At 42.5% G+C, this 24368-nt stretch overlaps 1 protein-coding gene across 3 annotated transcripts in view; it reads left to right on the forward strand.

The window, feature by feature from the left end:
- LOC140202765 (uncharacterized) overlaps positions 1-24368 on the forward strand; it is a 126920-nt gene that overhangs the window by 61325 nt on the left and 41227 nt on the right. For all 3 annotated transcript variants that reach the window (XM_072268074.1, XM_072268075.1, XM_072268076.1), the window contains 6 exons: positions 5953-6086; positions 7186-7495; positions 8601-8625; positions 11980-12014; positions 12781-12799; positions 20610-20716. In XM_072268074.1, the coding sequence (XP_072124175.1) occupies positions 5953-6086; positions 7186-7495; positions 8601-8625; positions 11980-12014; positions 12781-12799; positions 20610-20716 (630 nt within the window). The remainder of the gene's footprint in view (positions 1-5952; positions 6087-7185; positions 7496-8600; positions 8626-11979; positions 12015-12780; positions 12800-20609; positions 20717-24368) is intronic.

The following is a 24368-nucleotide window of genomic DNA, read 5'->3' on the forward strand; positions in this document are numbered from 1 at the left end:
ACAAGAAGAGGAATTGTACACCTGTCCATTCACCTCCTCCCTGACTGAAACAGGTGAGGCAACACTCCACCTGTGAGTCTGTCGGGATCATCTACTGTATCCAGTGTTCCAGGTGCAGCCTCTTCTGCATTGTGAGACCCAATATAGATTGGGGGACCACTTTTTTGAGCAATTTCGTTCTATCCACAACAAACAGAATTTCCCTGTAGCCAACCATTTTAATTCCAATCCCATTCCCATTCCAACATATTGGTCCATGGCCTCCTCTACTGCCACAATGAGGCCACTCTCAGGTTGGAGGACTAACACCCCCAGATTCTGACTCTGTATCTTCCAATCTGATGACATGAACATTGATTTCTCTAACTTCCAGTAATTTCTCCCCTCCCCCTTCTCTCTTTTTCCATTCCAAATTCTGACGCCCCTCTTACCCTTCTCTTCTCATCTGCTTATCACTTCCCTCTGGTGCCCCTCCTTTCATTAGAACTCAAGTCTCTGGGGGGGGGGGGGGTCTTCTCTGCCTCTGCAGGTAATGTCTGTCCTGAAACGTTTGCTTTGGGGAATGAGTCTCCACAGGTACATCAGGTGGGTCCTCAGCACTGATGACAGGCTTATCTGTAGATGAGGCTGATGTGGTCACATCAGGAGTGTTTGCTTCTATGTCAGGGGAGTCCAGGCAAGGTGTTGTTGTGTTTTTCACCTGAGCATCCAGGATTTGGTCCACACGACGTCTCCATATGTTCTCTCCCATCTCCACTGTATACATCAGTGGCCCGTCTATGGCGGAAATTGTACCTGGCTGCCACTTTTCAGTCTGGTAATCACGTGCAAGAACTGACTGTCCAACACTGAAGCTCCGTGTTGACTTAGCATTCCAGTGTTTGAACTGTCTGCTCTGCAAATTTTGCCGTACATATGGTTTGAGGAGATCCATGTGGGACCTCAGGTTCCTGTTCGGAAACATCATCGCTGGGATCTGATTAGTGGTTACATGTACTGTATTACGATAGGCAAGGAGGAAGTTGTCTATCTTGTGTTTCAGTGGTCGATTTTCACTGTCCATTGCCTTGATGGCTTTCTTGAATGTCTGCTCAAATCTTTCTGCCAAGTCACTTGTGGATGGGTGGTAAGGGGCAAATGTAAAGTGCTTGATTCCATTGTTCTTCACAAAACTTTGGAATTCTTCAGAGACAAATTGTCATCCATTGTCTGTGCAGAGTTGTTCTGGTATTCCATTCCTGGCGAACATGGCCCTCAGAACTGTAATGGTCTTTTCCGATGCAGTTATCTTCATTTTGATCACCCCTGGCCATTTGGAATGTGCATCGATGGCGATTTAAAAGATAGAGTCCATGAATGGTCCAACAAAGTCGATGTGCACTCATTGCCATGGTGATGAGGGCCAGTCCCATGGATGGAGAGGGGCTTGTGGTGATGTGTTCTGGATCTTTTGACATCCAGAGCAGTTCTTGGTCAAGTCCTCAATCTGTTTATCAATGCCTGGCCACCACACATAGGCATGGGCAAGATTTTTCATCTTCACGGTACCCAGGTACCCCTCGTGCAGTTCCTCCAGCACTCTGGTGCGTAGCTTGGGAGGAATCACAACTCGTGAACCACACATTAGTGTTCCCCGACACACTGACAACTGCTCCTTCCTCGCTGAGAAGGCTGGAAACAGTGTGTTACCATGCCCTGGCCATCCCTTTACCGTAATGTCATACACTTTTGACAACATAGTGTCATTATGTGTTTCTCTTTCAATGAGGCTGTTTGTCACTGGTAATTGTTCAACTATTGCTGTGTGAAAGACCTCTGCTGATTCCATTTGTGTAGTTATCTCTGAAGTCGGCAGTGGTAAATGTGACAAACCATTTGCGTTGCCATGTAGCTTGGTCCCCTTGTGTACAGTGTCATACATGTGACCTCCTAAGAAAAGAGACCATCACTGCAACCCTTGTGCTGTCATCACTGGAACGCCTTTCCTTGGGTTGAAGATTGACACGAGAGGCTGATGATCAGTCAACAGGGTAAACTTTTGACCATGCAGGTAGAGACTGAATTTCTTGACTCCCCACACGAGGCTTTGGGCCTCTCCGTCAATCTGTGCGTAGTTGCATTCAGCTGAAGTTAGCGTTTCTTGAGGCAAAGGCTATTGGTCTTTCTGAGCCATCTGGAAACTTGTGCAATAACACAGTTCCTATCCCATGGGGTGAAGCATCACAAGTCAGTCGGATTGGTAAGGAGGGGTCAAAGTGCGCGAGCACCGCTTCTGAAGTTATGAGTCTTATAGAGTCTTATAGTTTCTTGAAATGCTTTCTCACAGCTCTCAGTCCACTTCCATTGTGTCCCTGTCTGTAATAGCGCATTTAGTGGGTGTAGGTCTGTGGATAGGTTAGGCAAGAACTTGTGGTAATAGTTCGCTAGTCCAAGATATGCTCTCAGCTGAGACATATTTTCAGGTGATGGTGCCTTAAGCACCTCTTCTATCTTGTCTTGAGACATGTGTAAGCCATCCTTGTTGATCACATGCCCACAGTATAAGATTTCTTTTTTGAAAAACTCACATTTCTGTCGATTAGCTCTGAGCCCATATTCTTGTAACCTGGTTCAAGGTTAGAAAGATGTTCATCGTCATCTTTGCTGGTGACAATGATGTCATTCAGGTAACACTGAGTCCCTGGAATCCCCTGCAGGACCTGGTCCATTGCCCTTTGCCAGATTTCAGGAGCTGATGCTATCCCAAACACCAACCTATTGTACTGGTAAAGTCCTTTGTGTGTATTTATTGTCAGGTATTTCTTGGCTGCATCATCGATTTCCATTTGGAGATAAGCCTGGGCGAAATTGATTTTTGTGAAGTGTTCCCTTCCTGACAGGGAAGCAAAGATGTCCTCAATATGAGGTAGAGGATACTGTACTGTGTGGAGAACTGGGTTAACAGTCACTTTAAAGTCTCCACATATGCGCACCTTGCTTGGTTTTCCTGGTTTTGTGCTGGAGGTTTTCTTCATCACTGGAACAATAGGCAAGGACCATTCACTCCAATCCACCTTTGACAGGCCCCAGTCTGCTGCAGATTTTTCAGCTCAGCTTCTATTGTAGGACGGATTGCATATGGCACTAGTCTGGCTTTGTGAAATTTTGGACATGCATTTTCCTCAATCTCAATCTTTGCCTTCATGACCTGAAGTATTCCTCCTCCTTTCATGAGCACTTCCTCAGAGTCAGCAAGTATTTATGACAGTCTCTCAGATGTAGCCTTGCTGCCCTCCTTTGCTGATACAACTAGTGCCTTGATGGTGTGCCAATCCAACTGAATTTTCTTGAGCCATTCACGTCCCAGCAATGGTGGTCCTCCATTTTTCAGTACATAGAGATTCAGCTGCTGTGTTTTGTCTCTGTAGGTCACTGTCACTTTAATTTTACCTTTGGGATGCACTGGCTGTCCTGTGTAAGTCTTTAGCAGTAGTTTAGTTCATTTCAGAGGTATGTGAGAAAACAGTCATTTGTAGTTGTATACGGATGTACGGGTCTTTCTTTTTTGTATGTTAAATTTAAAATGGCTTCTTTGTTATGTTATACTTGGGAATGCTTCTTTGTTATGTTAAATGCTGAGAAAATCTCTAACTAGACATTTGCTTGGGTTAATACAGATAGCAGAGTGCTATTAGCCAATGGGTGTTCATGTATCGTTTTTTTTTCGAATGATAATGCTGTCTCATATGACTGGGGACGGGGTTTTTGGCGGGGAGTCGGAGGAGAAACGGAGGGGACGGCGGATGTACGGAAAGGCTCCGGTCGATCACTTTGGGTGGTCCCGAGCCGTGAGTCGACAGGATCCGGGTGGTCGTCAGGAATTGATTGAGCTCCAACGGTTGCGCACAAAGAACTTGGAATTTGATAAGTCTTGGCGCCTTTTTTTTCATTACTTCCTTTTCTGTATCGAATTTATAGTAATGTCATAGACTTAGTAATATCTGTAAAGTGTACTTGGTAAAACGTACTGGGTGTGCTGGCTAATGATCGATGCTTGGGATTGATTCGGGCGGCAACCGACTCCGTGGGAAGCGTTGAGGCGGGTGCTGGGTGGGATTTCCTTTAGACATATATGAGCCAATATAACTGAGCGTTACACAGAGATCACTGTTAAAGCTGAGCCTGTGTCCAACTCCATCTTCAGTCTCACGCCTGCCACTTGTGGAGTGATCCATATTACTCTTTGATCATCTGTCTCTTTCACGCTATGAAGTTGCAGACAAGACAATTCACTTTTGTCTGAGTCATTTTCATCAGAACTGCTTTCTTTTATTTTGTGTACATTGTTGTATTTTCCTTTCTGGGGTTTCCTGTTTCTCTGTATTTTGTCCTTTTTCTGCTGTTTACTAGCTTTGCACACTCTGCCAATGTGGCCCTGTTTGCCACAGTTTCTGCATTCTTGGTCTTTAAACCAACAGTCGTCAGGGTCATGTGAAATGTTCCCACAACGGTAACATTTCTTTCCTTCATTTCTGTTCAGTGATATTTTATTTGTAACATATTCCAGAGATTTTTGTTGTATCTCTGAAGCACCCTGTGCTGCTATTTCCAATGATATTGCAATGTTCAGTGCCTTCTCTAATGTAAGGTCTTTTTCACACAGGAGCTTCTTCTGTGTGGTTTCACAGTGCATGTCAGTTGAGTGTCCCTCAATGTGTCTGATGGTGGTGTCTGAAAAGAGGATGCTGTCCAAGTTGCATGCCATCTTGGACAATGTCTCCCATCCACTACATAATGTACTAGTTGGGCACAGGAGTACATTCAGCCAGAGACTCATTCCACCGAGGTGCAACACTGAGCGTCACAGGATGTCATTCCTGCCTGTGGCCATCAAACTTTACAACTCCTCCCTTGGAGGGTCAGACACCCTGGGCCAATAGGCTGGTCCTGGACTTATTTCCTGGCATAATTTACATATTGTTATTTAATTATTTATGGTTTTATATTGCTGTATCTATACTCTATTCTTGGTTGGTGCAACTGTAACGAAACCCAATTTCCCTTGGGATCAGTAAAGTATGACTATGACTATGACTATGATTGATAGACGAGCTCCAAATTGACAATGTTCTGATAGTTTTCACAATTCAGCACAATATTCAGAAATGCTTTCATTTTTGCTCTGATTCCGTTTGTGAAATTTCAGTCTTTCTGCAATGACTAGTGGTTTGGGGTTTAAATGTTGTTGGAGAATGTCTGCTATTTGCTTGAACATTTTGTCAGCTGGCTTCTCAGGGGTTAACAAGCTCCATAGCTGCCCGTATGTTTTTGCTCCCATAATACTGAGTAAGATGCTGGCTTTCTTTTCATCATTAACACCATTAGCATCACAATATAACTCCACTTTTTCAATGTAAATTACCCAGTTTTCAATGCTACTATCAAATGCTGTAATGGTTCCAACCATTGTCATCTTTGTTATGTTAATTTGGTCCCATTTTTTCCTTTATTTTCTTTTCAACTAGCTCCTTGCAGTCGCTGCACGATCCACTTGGCTCACGTGTCCTTTTTTATAGCGCCACGAGCGCACTCCGTCTAGATGCGTGTGTTGCTCCTTTTCATCTCCCTTCTCTCTCTTCTCCTCCAAGTGTCGTGTGTCGTTATCAACTAAAACACGGCTTTCCGATAGGATGTAGGTTCATAATTCTCTTCGCCAATTTGTTGTGTATGTGGCCTGTCTACACAACTATGTTATTAATAACAACGCTGGAGACGGGAACTAAATTTCATGGTTCTTTACTGGTAGAGTCTGAACTTTGCACACACCTACAGATCAATATGCACCTAATAGCACATGCAACAGCATGTTACTAAAACATAAAATAGTCCTTTATTATAATGTAGGCTGTACAGTACAATTGGAGTTTTAACCGCATGCTGGTACCAGTTTAATCATTCACCTGTTCTTTGAAGGTTGGAGCTGGCTACAATGGCTATATCAAGCAAGCATCATATGGAAACTTCCCTCACAGAGGAAGACGCAATAAACAGAAAGTGGCCAAGGGCAAATTCCTGGTCCATGCAGAAGTGAATGCCATTCTCTTCAGGTTAGGCTTTCTGCTGGACTTTTGGATATAATGTTTGTGTATGGTTGTGACACTGAATACTCTGTTGATTAAATTAGTTGATTTATTATCCCTTGTACAGAGATACAGTGAATAACTTTATTTACATTCTATCCCTACAGATCATTTCATTACATCAAAGTTCAAAGTACATTTATTATCAAAGTATGTATACATTATATGACCACAAACAAGAGAAATCTGCAGTGCTGGAAATCCAAGCAATACACACAAAATGCTGGAGGAACTCAGGCCAGGCAGCATCTACGAAAAGAGTACACTTGATGTTTGATCCTGCCAAAGGGTAGAACATCGACTGTATTCTTTTCGTAGATGTTGCCTGACCTGCTGAGTTCTCCAGCATTTTGTGTGTGCTGCATGATACAACCTTAAGATTTATCTCCTTACAGGCAGCCACAAAACAAGAAACCCAAAAGAACCCAGAAAAAAACTTGACAGACACTAAATGTGTGTGTGTCTGTCTGTCTGTCTCTCTCTCTCTCTCTTCCTCCCCCTCCCCCTCCCTCCTCCCCCTCTCCCTCCCTCTCCCTTCCCTCCCCCTAACCTACTCTAGAAACTGCCTAGAATTTCCCTACCAGATAGCCCTCTATTTTTCTAAGCCCCATGTACCGATCTAAAAGGCTCTTAAAAGACCTTATTGGATCTGTCTCTACCACCGTTGCTGGCAGTACATTCCATGTACCCCCCATTCCCTGTGTAAAGAAACTTACCTCTGACATCCCTCTTGTACCTACTTCCAAGGACCTTAAAACTATGCACCTTCGTGTTAAATTTTGCCTTGGGAAAAAGCCTCTGGCTATCCACATGATCAATGCCTCTCATCATCTTATACACCTCTATCAGATCACCTCTCATCCTCCGTCGCTCCAAGGAGAAAAGGCCAAGCTCACTCAACCTGTTCTCATAAGGCATGCTCTCCAATCCAGGCAACATTGTTGTAAACCTCCTCTGCACGCTCTCTATAGCACTCCATTTCTCCTTGTCCTTATTGAAGTCAAAAATCTATTTCAGCAACACTAGGGAAACTGCAACTGAGCATTTGCTGTTTCTGCTGTTATAGGTCAGCCGAAGATTTAGATTCTGCCATGCTATTTTCTTCAAAAATACCTTGCAGTCAATGTGAAAAAATGATCATCGCATCTGGCATTAAGACTGTGGTTTCCGTCAAAGAAACCAAGAAAGAAGTAAAGCATGTGGAAGGAGCTGATAAACTTGGATGCAATACTGGCATTTCAGAAGGCAAAGGATTGGGAAAGTGTGCTAAGGATTCAGAAGGAGAACCTGAGACCTTAGAAGAGGAAGATATGACATCAGAAAATATGCAGCAATTGTTGGCAGTTAACAAAGAATCAGACGTTGAAATTATGTTGGTAAGCTGGAAATACATTGCATTTTTATCACTAGTGTCAGGTGGTTAGTATATATTTCATCACCTTTAATTTAGTTTTGACTTATGAAGATTCACTATTCATGTTCATTGAAGTGTTTCATTTGTAAAGTTAGAGCAGCTTTATGATCAGGGCTTGGACCATGTTTGTTTCCTCCAGGTGCACCCATTTCCTCCCACATTGTAAAGATCTTGTGAATGTTGATTTACAAAGCACTACTTTCAGTTGAAAACTGAAAAGATTCCCAGAATGAACCAAAAATTAAAAACAAAGCATTCAAGACCCAGTTAAGATCTATCACTTGAAGTCGCATGTCACTATGAAAGTGGCCCGGTCTGTTTTCCCAATGTAGTGGATTGGTTACATTACCAAACAAGTAATTTACCAGGCTGGACTGATACTCCAGTGAATTCAGCTTCAAATCCCATCACAGCAGCTGTGGAATATACCATACATTCAGGTCAGTATTCTGAATTTTCCCCCAATATAGTCATTAGTAAAATGAGTATACAATCTAACTAGTCCACTAACATCAACTGATGGGGAAAAAATCTGCTGTCTTTCCTAGTTTCCAAACACAATAGTGTGGATAGCTCATAACTGTCCTCTGAAACCATGCAACTAGATCCCGAAAATTGAATAAAATGTCACTTCTCTATTTGAAATGTTGCATTCTGAAATGTGAGTGACTCACATTTCTTTATTGCTCTGTTCAATTTACTACTCATTAGGGAGTAATAAAACTATTTTAATTAATTCAAACAAATTAGTATAGGTTTGGCATTTAATTACTAGTTTAAATAGTTCAGTACCACATTGTGGGCTGGGGTCCTGTTCCTTTGCTGTCCTACTCTATGTATGTGGAATGAACTAGCAGAGTGGATGATTGAGACAGATGCAGTAACAACTTCTAAAAGACAGTTGAGCAGGTACATAGAATAGGAAGTTTTAGAAGATTACGGCCCAAATGCTGGTAAATAGGACTAGCTTGGATGTGGCATCTTGGTCTGCAGAGGTCAATTAGGTTGAATGGCCTGATTTTGTGCTACATTAATCTATGAGTCTATTTCCAATTCTTTTTTTGCAGTGGGAAATTCCCAGTGACCAGCAAGGTAAGGCACATCCTTTCAAATATTGTAATCTGGAACATCGAGTTAATATTCATTCTTTGCCAGAAGTTAAAGAAATTTCTAGAAAATAGATCTTATTCTTGCGAGTTTAGAAGGTAATCTTTTTAAACATGGGGGCTCGACAGAGTGAAAGTCCAGATGCTTCTACTTGTGAGAGAGTTTCTACAAAGGTGACATAATTACAAAATTAGGAAGTGGTGATTTAAAAGTGAGAAGTATCAAAATTTCATTCTGTAGGGGGTGGCTAATCTCTAGAGCTCTCTGCCCTAATTAGATTATTAGGGTACTTAAAGAGGAGGAAGATACATTTTTAAAAGATCGGGGAATTGATGACTGTGGGGATCACATACAGAAGTTGAGCTGAGGCATGGGACAGATCAACTATAAGCATATTTGTTATGTTTTGTAACCTCGAAATATTGAGCTAATTCAAAGGAATACACGAGAGTCAGGGAATACGAGTCTAACTTCATGTTTACTTTAAGCCAGGCACGCGCGAATCACATGGTAGTGTGATGACGTATGCAATTCACATATTTATACATATACCCTATAATGAATTACTTAAACAAACAAGAATGCTCTCTCACATTCTTTCTCCCTTTCATACCTTTCTCTTCCTCGTTCACATTCTTTCTTTCCATCTCTTCTAGTGTGTGCATCTTGATCTTGGGAAGGTCCATTTAGTTCACTGGAGTATTCTCTTATTTAATACTTCTTTTGCTCCCTTTATGATCTGATCTCTCCTCTTGGTTTCCAGATCCACAACATTATCTGACAAATCCTCTGTTTTCGTATCTCCATTGACTCTATTCTTTTTCGCTTTCCATTCATCCAGCCGGGCTTTTTGGTTTTTGCAACTACTTTTACAAGCAGCTTCTTGTCTCCCACTTGAAGTTCATGCAATAACCTTAATCAGGATAGATTCTGGTTCTTTATACTCACAAAAGCCAAATGCTTGCAATTTTTCTGAAGCTCACTGAACTCTCTTCCAGCTTAAAACTCAGACACATTTCACCAACAACTGCCTGATTAACATATCAGAAGCTTTCTCAGATACGTTGCCTACAACACTGTTGTAGTCGAACCAGTGCTTTTGTCGCATGCACGCTCCTCTGAGTAGCATGGTCCTTCCTTGGTCCAATGTGCTTTCCAAGCAGAGGCACAGAGGCTGGCACCAATGCCTGTTTGTCCTCTGTTTGGCAATGGTTCATGGTGTTCAGCATAGTGACAGTTGTGGCATGTTCCAGTGCCATTCTTAATTCACTTTCAGTTGGCTTCATTGCAGGGGATGTGGCCTGCAAACAGTGGATGGATCTCCATAAATTGTAATTATTTCAGCCGATCTTGGCCCTATAATGCTGGTCCTCCTGTTTTTACCACATACAAGCTCAATGCTGTTTGTTGGCTGTTATATTTCATGTTACGAATGTAATTTCCACAGGAGTCATCTTTTCTCCAGTTTAAGTTCTTGATCAACAATCGCTTTGGTTCTAAATGTTCCTGCATTACTTTGACAGTATCAGCCAAGGTAATTTCCACTGATTTGGTTGGAACAGTCAAACTTCAAAGCGTGACTTTAAGCCCAATGCACTCAGCAATATTGGTATTGGTATTTGTTTCTCATTGGCTGTTTAATTTGCTTCAAAATATTGTTGAATTAGCTCAGTATACCTATTTTAGATATCTTTTGTATAATCAAACATCAATTGTTCTGACATAGCCAGCCATTTCTGCTTTTTTATGTTTATTATCACCCAGTATTCACTCTTTATGAACACATGTATTCCTCCATTTGCTGCTTTTTTTTCCAGCTGGACAGTCTGCATGTGCTGGGCTGTTTCTTTTTTATGCGCAGTTCCTTGCTGCACTAATTTTTAAAATCTCAACTGTTTCACTGCGCTTCAACAGGTCACTGTCATCTCAGGTTCATTTTAAAAATACCTTGTCACTAGGTGTTCTGTTTTAGAACTTCAAAATATTAAACTAATTTAAAGGAAAACACGGGAGGCTGGGAATTTGGGTCTAACTTTGTGTTTAAGCAAGGCGTGACCTATCATGTGATATTATGATGACTATTGCAATTCTCATATTTATACATATAATCCATAATTAATTATTTAAACAAACAAGATTGCTTAATCAACCAACATATGTACAAGATTACTCAGACATTACTTAAGTATTAAATACACAATAATATTGAATGGTGGGACCAGCTTGAGGAGCCCAGTGGCCTACTACTGCTCTTATTCTCCCTCTGCATGTCACTTTGGCTGAACAGAGGAGCACTCTTAGTAATGGATGAAGGCAAACTGCGCTGCTCCAAAGAGAGTCATATGAGGTCACACTCGGCCATTAGGTTCTATAATAAGTCAACCTATAGCCGGGGAAGTGATGACCCCTCCTCCTGTTAGATTGTTTGAAGTAACTTATTTGTTTTTAATTCTTTCTTACTTCTCTTCTAATATTTGTATATCTGTGCAATTTTAATGCTACTGTGACACTGTAATTTCCTTTCGATCAGTAAAGTATCTATCTAGCTATTCTCATTGGATTTGTGGCACAAGCTTTCTTATCCTGGCAGTCTTTCCTCTGCTGCCTTTATTGGCTCCAGGTTGAGTCCAGTAGTCTTGGCTTGATCTTTCCACCAGGCTTTTTGCTATTGGAATTAGTCAGGTCATCTTCAAACAGTTTGATAGGATGGGACTGGACTTCTCCAACCTCAGCACTTTGGATTACTGCAGACCTCACTGGCTCTCTTCATCCATAGCACCTCACACTGTGAGGTCAAATTATGAAAGTCTTTTGACTAAACTTCTTCAAATTGAACTCTTAGTGCCTGTTCCTACAACTAATGTGGTAAAATTTCAGAAGAAAAGTTTCAACATTCCGTAACTCTGTCATTTAGCTTTCATTAAGTTGTTGCCAGTCCTACAATACATGAATGAATTTTGAGAAATAAAACAATCCTATTTAGAAACTGAAATGCCCTCACCCTCTACCCACCTGTCCCCTATCCTTGTCTCCTCCAATTTGCCACCTTTTCCTTTCACCTTCTTCCATTTTTCTAACCCCCCAACCCTCACATTCCTTTAACTGTTATCCCTTCCTTGCATCGCCACCTATATTCCCCAACACCTTGATCCTCCCCCTACCTCTCAGTCACCACACTGCCATAAATTTCCTTTCCCCAGCACATTCCAACATTAATCTTGTTGTCAATATTGTAATAACTCCAAAAACATTGATTTGTTATCCATTTTAAATATTCCATGTAGCCAAATTCTAACTTGGACCAGAGCTGCTTCTAACACCTATTTTGTTAACTTTCAGTTGCTGAGCAATTTCCCAGACAGCTCAATACTCAGGTAAAGTCCAGTCCTTGCTGCTCGTGCTGAACCATAGTTACTGTGTGTACCATCCTCAGCATTGGAGTGAAGCTGGCATCAGGCAAAGTTGCAAGGGATTTTGGATCATCAATCATCAGCTGAAACTCAAGCTAAGGTGGCAGAGCCGTCAGCTGTTAGAACTTCTGCTTCCAAACTCCAGTGAATTGGGTTCAATCCTCACCCTCAGGTGCCATCTGTATGTGATGGCAGGAGAGAGTGCTTTTGCGTGTTCTCTCTGTGCCTGCATGGTTTTCCTCTGGGTGCTCCAGTTCCCCTCCCCGCCATCATCCCAAAGACCCAAAGATATAGAAGTTCCTGTTTAATTGGCTACAGTAAATTTCCCTGGGGTATGGGTGAGTGGTACAATCCAAGAGGAATTGATGTGAAGGTCGGGAGAATGGGTGACCCGGAAATAAGTGACCGGCTGGTATCAACATTCTGAGAGCTAGTATAGGCCTGATGGGCCAGACAGCCTCTTTCTAGGCCAAGAGTTAATATGGAAGTATGAAAGCTCCTTTCCATTGGAAAAACGAGTGTGTGGTAGCTATTTGTTGGGAATTTGCTTGGTCTCCATCTTTGTGTCCTTGGGCCATATTTTCACTGCACACTCTGCAGAGTTCATTTGTTCAAGATAAATTATGAATGAACCTGTTAATAACTGTGATTTATCATGTGCACAAATAATTGGTAATTCTTCTCCAGTTTACTTTTGTAGAATTAATACCTCTATCATTTTTTATTATAGCCACAGAGTGAATCACCTGGTGAGTAAAAATATGCAATGTTAATGGATATTGTAACATGCTCATTCACTGACATATAACTTTAAATAATCATCCCTTTGTATTATCCTTTGATTTTTTTTCTTATATTTTTGTATCCTTAAGGTCATCAACCAGAAACGCTAACACTGTTTCTCTCTCCACAGAAGCTGCCTGGCCTATTGAATGTTTATCCCCAATGCTATTACCACCAAGCAGTTATTCCCAATGCTAATGGTTCTGGAGATAAACTCGCAAATGGTCAGGCAGCATCTGTGGAGAGAGAAACAAAATTCATCTTTCAGACTGATGAACTTTCATCAGAACAGGAGAGAAGTTAGAAATCAAACAAGTCTTTTGATGTGGAGAACATGGGGAGAGGAGGAGAGCGAGGGAATAGTGGAGCAAGATGAGAGAGATTACAGGAGGAATTTCTGGAAGAGTTGTAAATAGAAGAAGACAAATCAAATATAGAACTAAGAAGAGGAAAAATTGAAATTTAAGAACATGATTTGCTAATCTGAAATTATTGAAGTCACAGAGCCTTGCTGGAAGATGAGACAATCAAGTGGTTCAGGACAGAAACAAGCCTCTTGGCTCATCAATTTCATGCCAACTCTCAACCACCCATTTTAACTACCTCTACACCAATTCCATTTTATTTATTCTTCCCACATTCCCATCATTCTCCACACCTTGATACTACCTCTCACCTATACCCTATGAAAAATTTACAGCAGACAATTAATCTATCTGAATGTTTGAGATGTGGGAGGACACCAGTGCATCCAGAGGAAACCCAAGCAGTTACAAGTAAAATGTGCAAACTCCACATCAGCGGTACCCAAGGTCAGGATTGAACTCTGGTCTCTGGCACTGTGAGGCAGCAACTTTGCTAGCTTCGCAACTGGCTAGAACAGTGTAGATCAGGATAGAAAATCAAATTACAGTCAGATGGTAGTATTGGCAGTGTTTGCCTTCTTCTTTGACATTAGATGCCATGTTCATAAGGGATAGGAGCAGAATTAGACCATTTGGCCCATCAACACACACAAAATGCTGGTGGAACGCAGCAGGCCAGGCAGCATCTATAGGAAGAAGTACAGTCGACGTTTCGGGCTGAGACCCTTCGTCAGGACTAACTGAAAGAAGAGATAGTAAGAAATTTGAAAGGGGGAGGGGGAGATCTGAAATGGTAGGAGAAGACAAGGCGGGGGGGATGAAGCTTAGAGCTGGAAAGTTGATTGGCAAAAGGGATACAAGGCTGGAGAAGGGAGAGGATCGTGGGATGCTAGGTCTAGGGAGAAAGAAAGGGGGAGGGGAGCACCAGAGGAAGATAGAGAGCAAGCAAGGAGTTATTGTGAGAGGAACAGAGAGAGAGAAAAAAAAAGGGAAAATAAATAAATAAATAAATAAATACATACATACATACATACATACATAAATAAATAAGGGATGGGGTAAAAAGGGGAGGAGGGGCATTAACGAAAGTTAGAGAAGTCAATGTTCATGCCATCAGGTTGGAGGCTATCCAGACAGAATATAAGGTGTTGTTCCTCCAGCCTGAGTGTGGCTTCATCTTGACTGTAGAGGAGGCCATGGATAGACATATCAGAATGAGAATGGGACATGGAATTAAAATGTGTGGCCACTGGGAGATCTTGTTTTCTCTGGCGGACAGAGCGTAGGTATTCAGCGAAACGGTCTCCCTGTCTGTGTCGGGTCTCACCAATATATAGAAGGCCACACCGGGAGCACCGGACGCAGTATATCACCCCAGCCGATTCACAGGTGAAGTGTCGCCTCACCTGGAAGGACTGTCTGGGGCCCTGAATGGTGGTGAGGGAGGAAGTGTAAGGGCAGGTGTAGCACTTGTTCCGCTTACAAGGATAAGTGCCGGGAGGGAGATCGGTGGGAAGGGATTGGGGGGGGACGAATGGACAAGTGAGTCACGTAGGGAGCGATCCCTGCAGAAAGCAGAAAGGCAGGGGAGGGAAAGATAAGCTTGGTGGTTGGATCCCGTTGGAGATGGCAGAAGTTACGGAGAATTATATGTTGGACCCGGAGGCTGGTGGGGTGGTAGGTGAGGACAAGGGGAACCCTATCCCTAGTGGGGTGGCGGGAGGATGGGGTGAGAGCAGATGTGCATGAAATGGGGGAGATGTGTTTAAGAGCAGAGTTGATGGTGGAGGAAGGGAAGCCCCTTCCTTTAAAAAAGGAAGACATCTCCTTCGTCCTGGAATGAAAAGCCTCATCCTGAGAGCAGATGCGGCGGAGACGGAGGAATTGCGAAAAGGGGATGTCATTTTTGCAAGAGACCGGGTGGGAAAAGGAATAGTCCAGGTAGCTGTGAGAGTCTGTAGGCTTATAGTAGACATTAGTAGATAAGCTGTCTCCAGAGGTAGAGACAGAAAGATCAAGAAAGGGGAGGGAAGTGTCAGAAATGGACCAGGTAAATTTGAGGGCAGAGTGAAAGTTGGAGGCAAAGTTAATGAAGTCAACGAGCTCAGCATGCGTGCAGAATGCAGCACCAATGCAGTCGTCAATGTAGCGAAGGAAAAGTGGGGGACCGATACCAGTATAGGCTTGGAACATTGATTGTTCCACAAAGCCAACAAAAAGGCAGGCATAGCTGAGACCCATACGGGTGCCCATGGCTACACCTTTAGTTTGGAGGAAGTGGGAGGAGCCAAAGTCAGGATGGAGGAACAACACCTTATATTCTGTCTGAGTAGCCTCCAACCTGATGGCATGAACATTGATTTCTCTAATTTCTGTTAATGCCCCTCCTCCCCTTCTTACCCCATCCCTTATCTTTTTTTCCTTTTTTTCTCTCTCTTTTTTTTCTCTCTGTTCCTCTCACAATAACTCCTTGCTTGCTCTCCACCTTCCTCTGGTGCTCCCCTCCCCCTTTTTTTCTCCCTAGGCCTACCATCCCATGATCCTCTCCCTTCTCCAGCCTTGTATCCCTTTTGCCAATCAACTTTCCGGCTCTTAGCTCCATTCCTCCCCCTCCTGTCTTCTCCTATCATTTCGGATCTCCCCCTTCCCCTCCCACTTTCAAATCTGTTACTGTCTCTTCTTTCAGTTAGTCCTGATGAAAGGTCTCGGCCCGATACGTCGACTGACTTCTTCCTATAGATGCTGCCTGGCCTGCTGTGTTCCAACAGCATTTTGTGTGTGTTGCTTGAATTTCCAGCATCTGCAGATTTCCTCATATTTGGCCCATCAAGTCTGCTTTCAGCATTCGATCATGGCTGATTTATTATCCTTCTCAATCCCATTCTTCTGTCTTCTCCCCATTAACCTTAGACACCCTAAGTAATCAAGAACGTATCAACCTGCACTTTAAATATACCCAATGAGTTGGCCTCAACAGCTGTCTGTAGTAATGAATTCCACAGATTCACCACTCTCTTCCCTAAAGAAATTCATCCTCATCTCTAAAAGGACATCCTTCTATTCTGAAGTTGTGCCCTCTGCTCTTGGACTCTCCCACTACTGGAAATGTCCTCTCTACATCTAGACTAACTAGGCCTTTCAGTATTCAATAGGTTTCAGTGAGATCCCGGCTTATTCTTTTAAACTTCAATGAGTACAGGCCAGAGCCATCAAACAGTCCTCATTTCATTCCTGGGATTATTCTCATGAACGTCTTCTGGATCCTCTCCACTGGCAGCACATCCTTTCTTAGAGAAGGAGCCCCAAAACTGCGTACAATACTCCAAGCGCGGTCTTATCAATGCCTTATAAAGCTTCAGCATTGCATTATTGCTTTTATATGCTTGACCTCTCGAAACGAAATTTCCCTTCCTCACTACCAACTCAACCTGCAAGTTTTAGTGAATCCTGCACAAGGACTCACAAGTCCTTTCGCTCTGCCAATTGTTGAATTTGTTCCTAGTTTAGAAAATAGTCTAAAATTCATAATCATACACCTCCCTACACTGTATTCCATCTGCCACTTCTTTGCATATTCTCCTAATCTGTCCAAGTCCCTCTGCAGATTCCCTGCTTCCTCAATACTGCCTGCCCATCCATCCACCTTTACATCAAACACAAACTTGGCCACACCAAGTCATCAATCCAATCATCCAGATCATTGACACACAACATGAAAAGAAATGGTCCCAATGCCGACCCCTGCGAAGCACCACTGGTCACTGGCAGCCAACCAGAAAAGGCCCTCTTTATTCTCACTCCTTGCCACCTGCCAGTCAGTTAATCATCTCTCCATTCTTCTATCGTGTTTAGCAGCTTCATGAGGCTTTTTGAAGGCCTTGTGAAAATCTAAGTTCAACTACGTCCACTGATTTGATAATCATGCCTGTTATTTCTTTAAAGAATTCCAACAGATTTGTTAGACAAGATTGCTCCTTAAGGAAACTATACTGACTTCGGCCTATTCTATCATGTGCCTCCAAGTATCCTGAAACCTCTTTCTTAACAATGAAGTCTAATGTCTTGCCACCCACTGAAGTCAGGATAACTGGCTTGTTACCTACCTTCCTTCCTTCTTAAAGAGTGGAGAGACATTTGCAATTTTCCAGTACTGTGGAATTATTCCAGAATCTAGTGATTCTTGAGAGATCACTACTAATGCCCCCACAATCTCTTCCACTACCTCCTTCAGCATCCTGGGGTGTAGTCTGTCTGGTCCATGTGGCTTATCTGCCTTCAGATCTTTCAGCTTTCCATACACCTCTTTAGTAAGAGCAACTGCACTCACTTCTGCTAATGTCCCCTTGCAAACACCTTTAGCCTGCGCTTCTGTCATCCCTCTGGAACTCCCTTCACTTAAATATTGATACACTTGAATTTAGCTTTTCCTCTCAAACTGTAGGGTGAATTCTATCATATTTTGATCAATATCTCCTGAGGTTCCTTTATCTTAAGATAAAGGAGAGGGAGGGAGAAGATGGCAGTGCGATGGAGCGCGCGCGGCCGTTCCGAATGAATATCGATATGTGTAACTAAGGGTGCCGTGCACAATCTGGATTTGATGGAGACAGACATGAAGAAGCACAGAGGAACATCTGGAGAAACTTCTGAAATGCCTGCTTCGCTGTCGCTGCTACTGTGCGATTGAGAATCTCCGGAGACAAAGGCCTCAAATCCTCGGCTTTGCGTATCGCCTGTTGCCGGGGCCGGGGTCAAAACGCTCAGCAGAGATGGTGCTCGGTGCTTGGTGTCAAATAGGTGGTCGGAGGCTCGGAATTTTTCGGACGGACTCGGAGTCGGACTGTGGTCGGATGCTTCCGGGATGCTGCATCGGCAAGTTGACTGCGCTGGAGGTTTACCGTCTGCATGAGGTGATGGGACTTTCAAGAGACTCTGAGACTTTTACTGTGTCATGGTCTGTTCTTATCAAATTACGGTATTGCTTTGCACAGTTGTAACTATATGTTATAATTATGTGGTTTTTGTTAGTTTTCAAGTCGGTTTGTCACGTGTTTTTGTGATATCATTCTGGAAAAACATTTTTATCATTTCTTAATGCATGCATTACTAAATGACAATAAAAGGGGACCATGTGTCCTCATAATCATAATCATAATCAAATCTGGTTCATTATATAACACCTAATTCACAATTGCCTTTTTTTTTTCCAGTGGGCACAGCCACAAGCTGCTCAAAAAAGCCATCTCATAAGCATCATAAAAATCCATTTTCTTAGGATCAAACACTAACCTGTTTTACACAATCTATCTGCATATTGAAATCCCTGTGACCATTGTAACACTGCCCTTTTTACATGTATTTTCTATCTCCTGTTGTAATTTGCACCCCACTTCCTGGCTCAGTGACCTGTATATAACTCCCATTAGGGCCTTTTTTACACCTGCAGTTTTTTAATTCTACATCTTCTAATCCTATGTCACTTCTTCCTGAGGATTTGATTTCATTTTTTTTTTACCAACAAATCCACCCCAACCCCTCTGCCCACCTGTCTGTCCTTTCAATAAGATGTGTATCCTTCAGTGTTAAGCTTCCAACTGTGATCTTTCCACCATGATTCTGTAATGCCCATATATTTCAATTTCTAACTGCTCTACAGGATTATAGCCTCTCATAATTTTAAACATTTCTATAAGAGCACTCCTCAATCTCCAATGCTCCAAGGAATAATTGCCTTGCCAATCCTTGTGCACGAGAACAAAGATTTTTCCCTGCTGGTTTTAAAGATCTGAGTACTGACCCAATCACTGCGAGCAATGGCAGAGAGTCACTGAATCAAGCGAAGCCAAGGAGCTGATAAATGAAACTGAGGTGACGAGTGAACTGCAGCATCCCAAGTTAATGTCAATTCTTAAGATGATCATTTAATTTCATCAGAAGGTTGCTCTTCTGCCTGCTCACAGTGCTGATGTTTGGGGTAGGAGAAGAAGGAATAATAAAGTTATTCTGAATTTTTCATAAGCATTTCATAAGAAAGAATAATAACCCTCTCCCTGATTCACATGAATGCATATTTTGGATTTTATCATTCAAATGATTTTGCAGTGAAACATTTCAGTAAGTTATCTGTAAATTAATATATTATGATTCTTCAGCTGAAGAGAAAATGGGCTTCATGCTGGTCCCGTGTTCAGTACCTGATATTCAGTCTTACACAAATACTCACAATATATTCAACCTAATTGCACTCATCAAGCTGCTGCTTTAAGTGGTTCAGTGAGCATGTTTTCTTGATGGGGCTGAAGAAAGGTTGTGCAAAGTAGAGACCAAGTAGGGAAATAGAGCAGATCGCAGGTTTCAAGATAAGCTCTGTGTGAGACAGTACTATTGCAAAGTCATCAGCCCCAGAGGCTAACTGCTCCTTTCTCCAACAACTCTACCTAACCTGCTGAATATGTTCAGAAATTTCTATTTCAGTTCATTTTAAGACAAATTATCTGAATTATTATCATTATGATTATGAAGACACACAGTCCTCTTTTATCATCACTTAGTAATGCATGCATTAAGAAATGATACAATGTTTTTCCAGAATGATATCACAGAAAAACATAACAAACTGACTTAAAAACTAAGAAAAACCACATAATTATAACATATAGTTACAACAGTACAAAGCAATACCGCAATTTGGTAAGAGCAGACCATAGCACGGTAAAAGTCTCAAAGTCTCTCGAAAGTCCCATCATCTCACGCAGACGGTGAACCTCCAGCGCTGCCAACTTGCCGATGCAGCATACTGGAAGCATCCGACCACAGTCCAACTCCGAGTCCGTCTGAAAACTCCTAGCCTCCAACCAGCTCTCCGACACCGAGTACCGAGCACCATCTCTGCCAAGCGCTTCAACCCCAGCCCCGGCAACAGGCAATAGGTAAAGCCGAGAGTTTGGGCCTTCCCCTCCGGAGATTCTCGATCACACAGTAGCAGCGGCAGCGAAGCAGGCATTTCAGAAGTTACTCCAGGTGTTCCTCACGGCTGTCTCCATCAAATCCAGGTTGTGCATGGCCCTCTAGTTAACACATATCGATATCAATTCAGAATGGCCGTGCGCGCTGCGTCGCTTCGCTATCGTCTCCTCCCTTCCTCAAAATAAAATTAGAACAGTAAATACAATGTTGCATTTAAAGGAAATATAACCTCAATCGGTGTATTCAAGGACAGACCTTTTTTTTGGCTTTGTCGAGTGACTGACAGAATGACTGATCTCAGCACCCTTTGCCTTGGACTCTCATCAGTTTATGTCATTTGTCACAACTGTTACTGTAATATTTTTTGAGGAATAAATAGGTGGTCAGAGAGGTGACTGTGGCCTCTCAGAATGAGATTTTACTCTGTCTGTTTGGTTGGATGTAGGTGCCATTTGCCGCTTGCCAAAGAAGGATGACCTGATGACATTTCTGGCTTTACATATGGAAAGATCTCCTTTGTGTGAGGTGCCAAAAGGAAATGGCAACATTAAAGTAAGTACTTTGATAATACAAGGGATAGGAGCAGAAGTGGTTCATACCATGACAGTCTGATACGCCATGTCTACTGGTTTCATTTTTCTTTCTATACATTCTTCAAAACACCAGATTCCCTCTGTCTGAGTGTTTTGGGTACACAGATACCACTTTCTTAACAGTGAACTCCAGCCATTTCCCAACAGCTGATTGGTTGTTTCCCATGTTTACACAACCTTACCCAATGAAAAACAATGTTGCATGTCAACCCTCCCAAATGACTGGGACAAACCTGGAATCTTGGGAAACTTACACATTCCACCACCCTGACCATTCGTCATCACTGTGGCCTAATTTCTCCCTTAGGCTCTTAGGCCTCACACTAAAATGGAAATGTCGTAAGCCTCCAAGTCCTCATTTGAGAGCACTGGCTTTTTGGTTCTATACCATCATAATGTAATCACAATCCATTTGGTCTCTTCCTCTGGCTTTTTCCCTTGTGAGTTATATTTCTCTTCAACAACTGTTTATGCATTTTCAGGTTAAGCAGTGACTTCCAAGTCATACACATGCCACAATTAATAAACTTTGGGTTCTTGGCCTTTCCACCAAAGGGAATTCTTTGTTGGACCATTCAGGAATTTCAGAACGCCCACTAAATTTTCCTGTCAGACCCAAGTGGTCTGAGAGCGGTCCCAGTCATGCAGAGGGCTGAAGCCTTTCACCCCAGGATCCGCTCATCAGCTGAACTCACCAGTTGGACCTACAGCTTGATGTACAGAACCCCAGTGCAGATACTGATGCTCAGAGGGTCTCTCCTAGCTCCGACCAGCTGTACACGTGACCAACATCTCCGTATCCCTTGTGCCGTGTAGTTCATGTGTTACAGATTTTACTCAATCTGTTTAACTTTATTCAAGTAATCATATTACCTACTTCAGTGGTTATTCTACCCAGTTCCTTTTAAACTGTTGCCGTTGAGGCAAAATACAACAGCACTGACTAGCTGACCATGGCTCTCTTCCTTTATAACATCCCACACATTCATCTTTTCATGCTAGTGATAAATTCCTGAATGGCCCAACAAAGGTGGAAAGGTCAAGAACCCAAAGTTTATTAATTGCAGCATGTGTATGATTCTCAGTCACTGACCTTCCCTCCCCCACCCCTTTGCTCCCCACTCACTCCCCTTCTTCCATTTGCCACATTGACAGACCTGTGTCCACCATCACTTTTCCAAGTAATGGGAGATGAGTCTTTGAACACGAGATATGAATGTGGGAATAAGAAATGTTAGACATGTACAGAGGTGACTTTCACGGCCCTGTTCTTTTCCAGGTACTAACTAGAGAGAGCACTTATAGAACGAGACAGAGGAGGTGACACAAGTGAGTGTAGGGGAAAACTGTGGATTTAGTGATCAAAATTCCATTAGTTTGAAGATAATCATGGAGGATAGGAATGGTTCTCGGGTTGAAATTATAAACTGGAGGAATGCGAATTTTGTTTGCATGTGAAGGGACATGGCAGGCAGAGATTCGGATAAGCTGTTTTCCATCAAAGGGATGCTTGACAAATGAGAGGCTTTCGATGGGGAAAGATTGAGAGTACAGAATCTGTATGTTCCTGTTAGTATAAAAGACAGGCTAACAGGTTTAAGAAGCTTTGGTTATTGAGAAATATTGAGGCCCTGATAAAGAAAAAGGAGGCACATATCAGGTATAGGCATTTAGAATCAAATGAGTCACTTTACACATGAGGAAAGCTCCCAAAACTTGCAAAATGATCTGGATCAGCTGGGTAAAAGAAGTGCTAGCCAGGTAAAAGAGGATCCAGAGAAGGTTCCAGAGAATTATTCTGGGAATGGAAGGGTTAATATGAGGAGCATTTAATGGCTCTGAGCCTGAACTCATTGGAATTTAGAAGAATGAGCAGGGATCTCATCGAAATCTATCGAATATTGAAAGGCCTAGATAGAGTGGATGTGGAGAGGATGTTTCCTATAGTGGGTGAGTCTAGGACCTGAGAGCACTGCTTCAAAGTACAAGGATTTATCCCTTTAGAACAGAGATGAGGAGGAATTTCATCAGCCAGAGCATGGTGAATCTATAAAATTTGTTACCACGGACAGCTGTGGAGGCCAAGTCATTTGAGTATATTTAAAGCAAAGGTTGATAGGTTCTTGTTTAGTCAGGGCATCAAAGTTACAGGGAGAAGGCAGGAGAATGTAGTTGAGGGGAATATTATAAATCAGTCATGATGGAATGGTGGAGCAGACTTGATGGGCTGAGTGGCCTAATTCTGCTCATATGTCTTGTGGTCTTATGGTCTAAATGGGCTGAAAAATAGCAGATGGAATTTAATGTAAACACGTGACATTTTTCATTTTGGGATGACAACCAGGGTAAGACTTGTACAGTGAACAGTAGGGCATTGAGATGTGAGGTAGAACAAAGGGACCTGAGAGTTCAGATCCATAATCTCCGGAAAGTGGCATCACAGGTAGATAGAGCCGTGAAGTTAAGCTGTCAGCAGAAGATGTAGACTTGGTTAAATTGTAACATTAGAGAAGTTTGGGTAGGTACATGGATGAGGGAGGCTTGGAGGGCTATGGTCTTTGTGCAGGTAGATGAGACTAGGCAGAATACCAGGCCAGCATAGACTAAAGGGGATGAAGGGCCTGTTTCTGTTCTGATCCACTGCCACCCATTGCCACTCCAGTACAGGGCACCAGGTCCACAGCTAGATATTGTCTTGGATCAAGACACATACTCAATCCAACAATGTTCTTAAGTCCTGGGTCAATGGTGGGCCAAGGCTGGTGAGCACTACCTGTAGGGCTCTGAGATAGAACTCTGCTACAAGTTATCTGGCAACAGTTCAGACTCAGAGCAAAACTCTCTCTACATTGTCAAACACTCAGATCTGGGCAGACCTCAAGGTTCATTATACAGGTCCCATCGTCGTATCACCACAATTCAGGTTGCGGAAATCTGCCCTTATAGAATTCACAAACTTGACGTATGGAATAAAATTTATTTTTACATAATCTTTGTGCACAGAAGTAAATAAATTAACATAAAATAATTTGTTTTCAACTCACAAGTCATGATACATGCCCAAATGGTGTGGTCTCAAGTTATAGAAAATGATGATATGGACCTTTTTCAAGCAACAAGACTCCCCCACCCCTCCTTTATACCACAGATCACCTGTACTGAGACCTGCCCTGGGACAATACAGCTATCCTATGTCCCCTCCTGCTAGTCAGTACAGAATGAAGGTCCTGCGCTGACTCTTGAGTTCCAAAGTGACAGTTAAAGGGGTGGAGTTGGGAATAAGATCATTCTGTGAGCCAGGATAAACCAAATGGTAATTGGTTTATTTTTGTCACATGGAGTGAGATAGAGTAAAACATTTTGCTTACCATCCAGGCAGATTCATTTCAGGTTGTTACAAAGAAAATGCATTGCAGACAGGTAATAAGGTGCGAGGGACGTGAAGAGAAATCAAAAGGTCATCATTATCATAACAGGTCTATTCAAGAGCTTATAACACTAGGATTATAACTTTGCTTGAGTCTAGTTGTTTGTGTTCTCAGGTTTTTGTATCTTCTGCTTGATGAGAGGGGTAGGAAAAGTGAGAATATCTGCAGTGGAAAGGGTTTTGA

The sequence above is a fragment of the Mobula birostris genome, chromosome 9, assembly GCF_030028105.1.
Source record: "Mobula birostris isolate sMobBir1 chromosome 9, sMobBir1.hap1, whole genome shotgun sequence".
Classification (NCBI taxonomy): Eukaryota; Metazoa; Chordata; class Chondrichthyes; order Myliobatiformes; family Myliobatidae; genus Mobula; species Mobula birostris.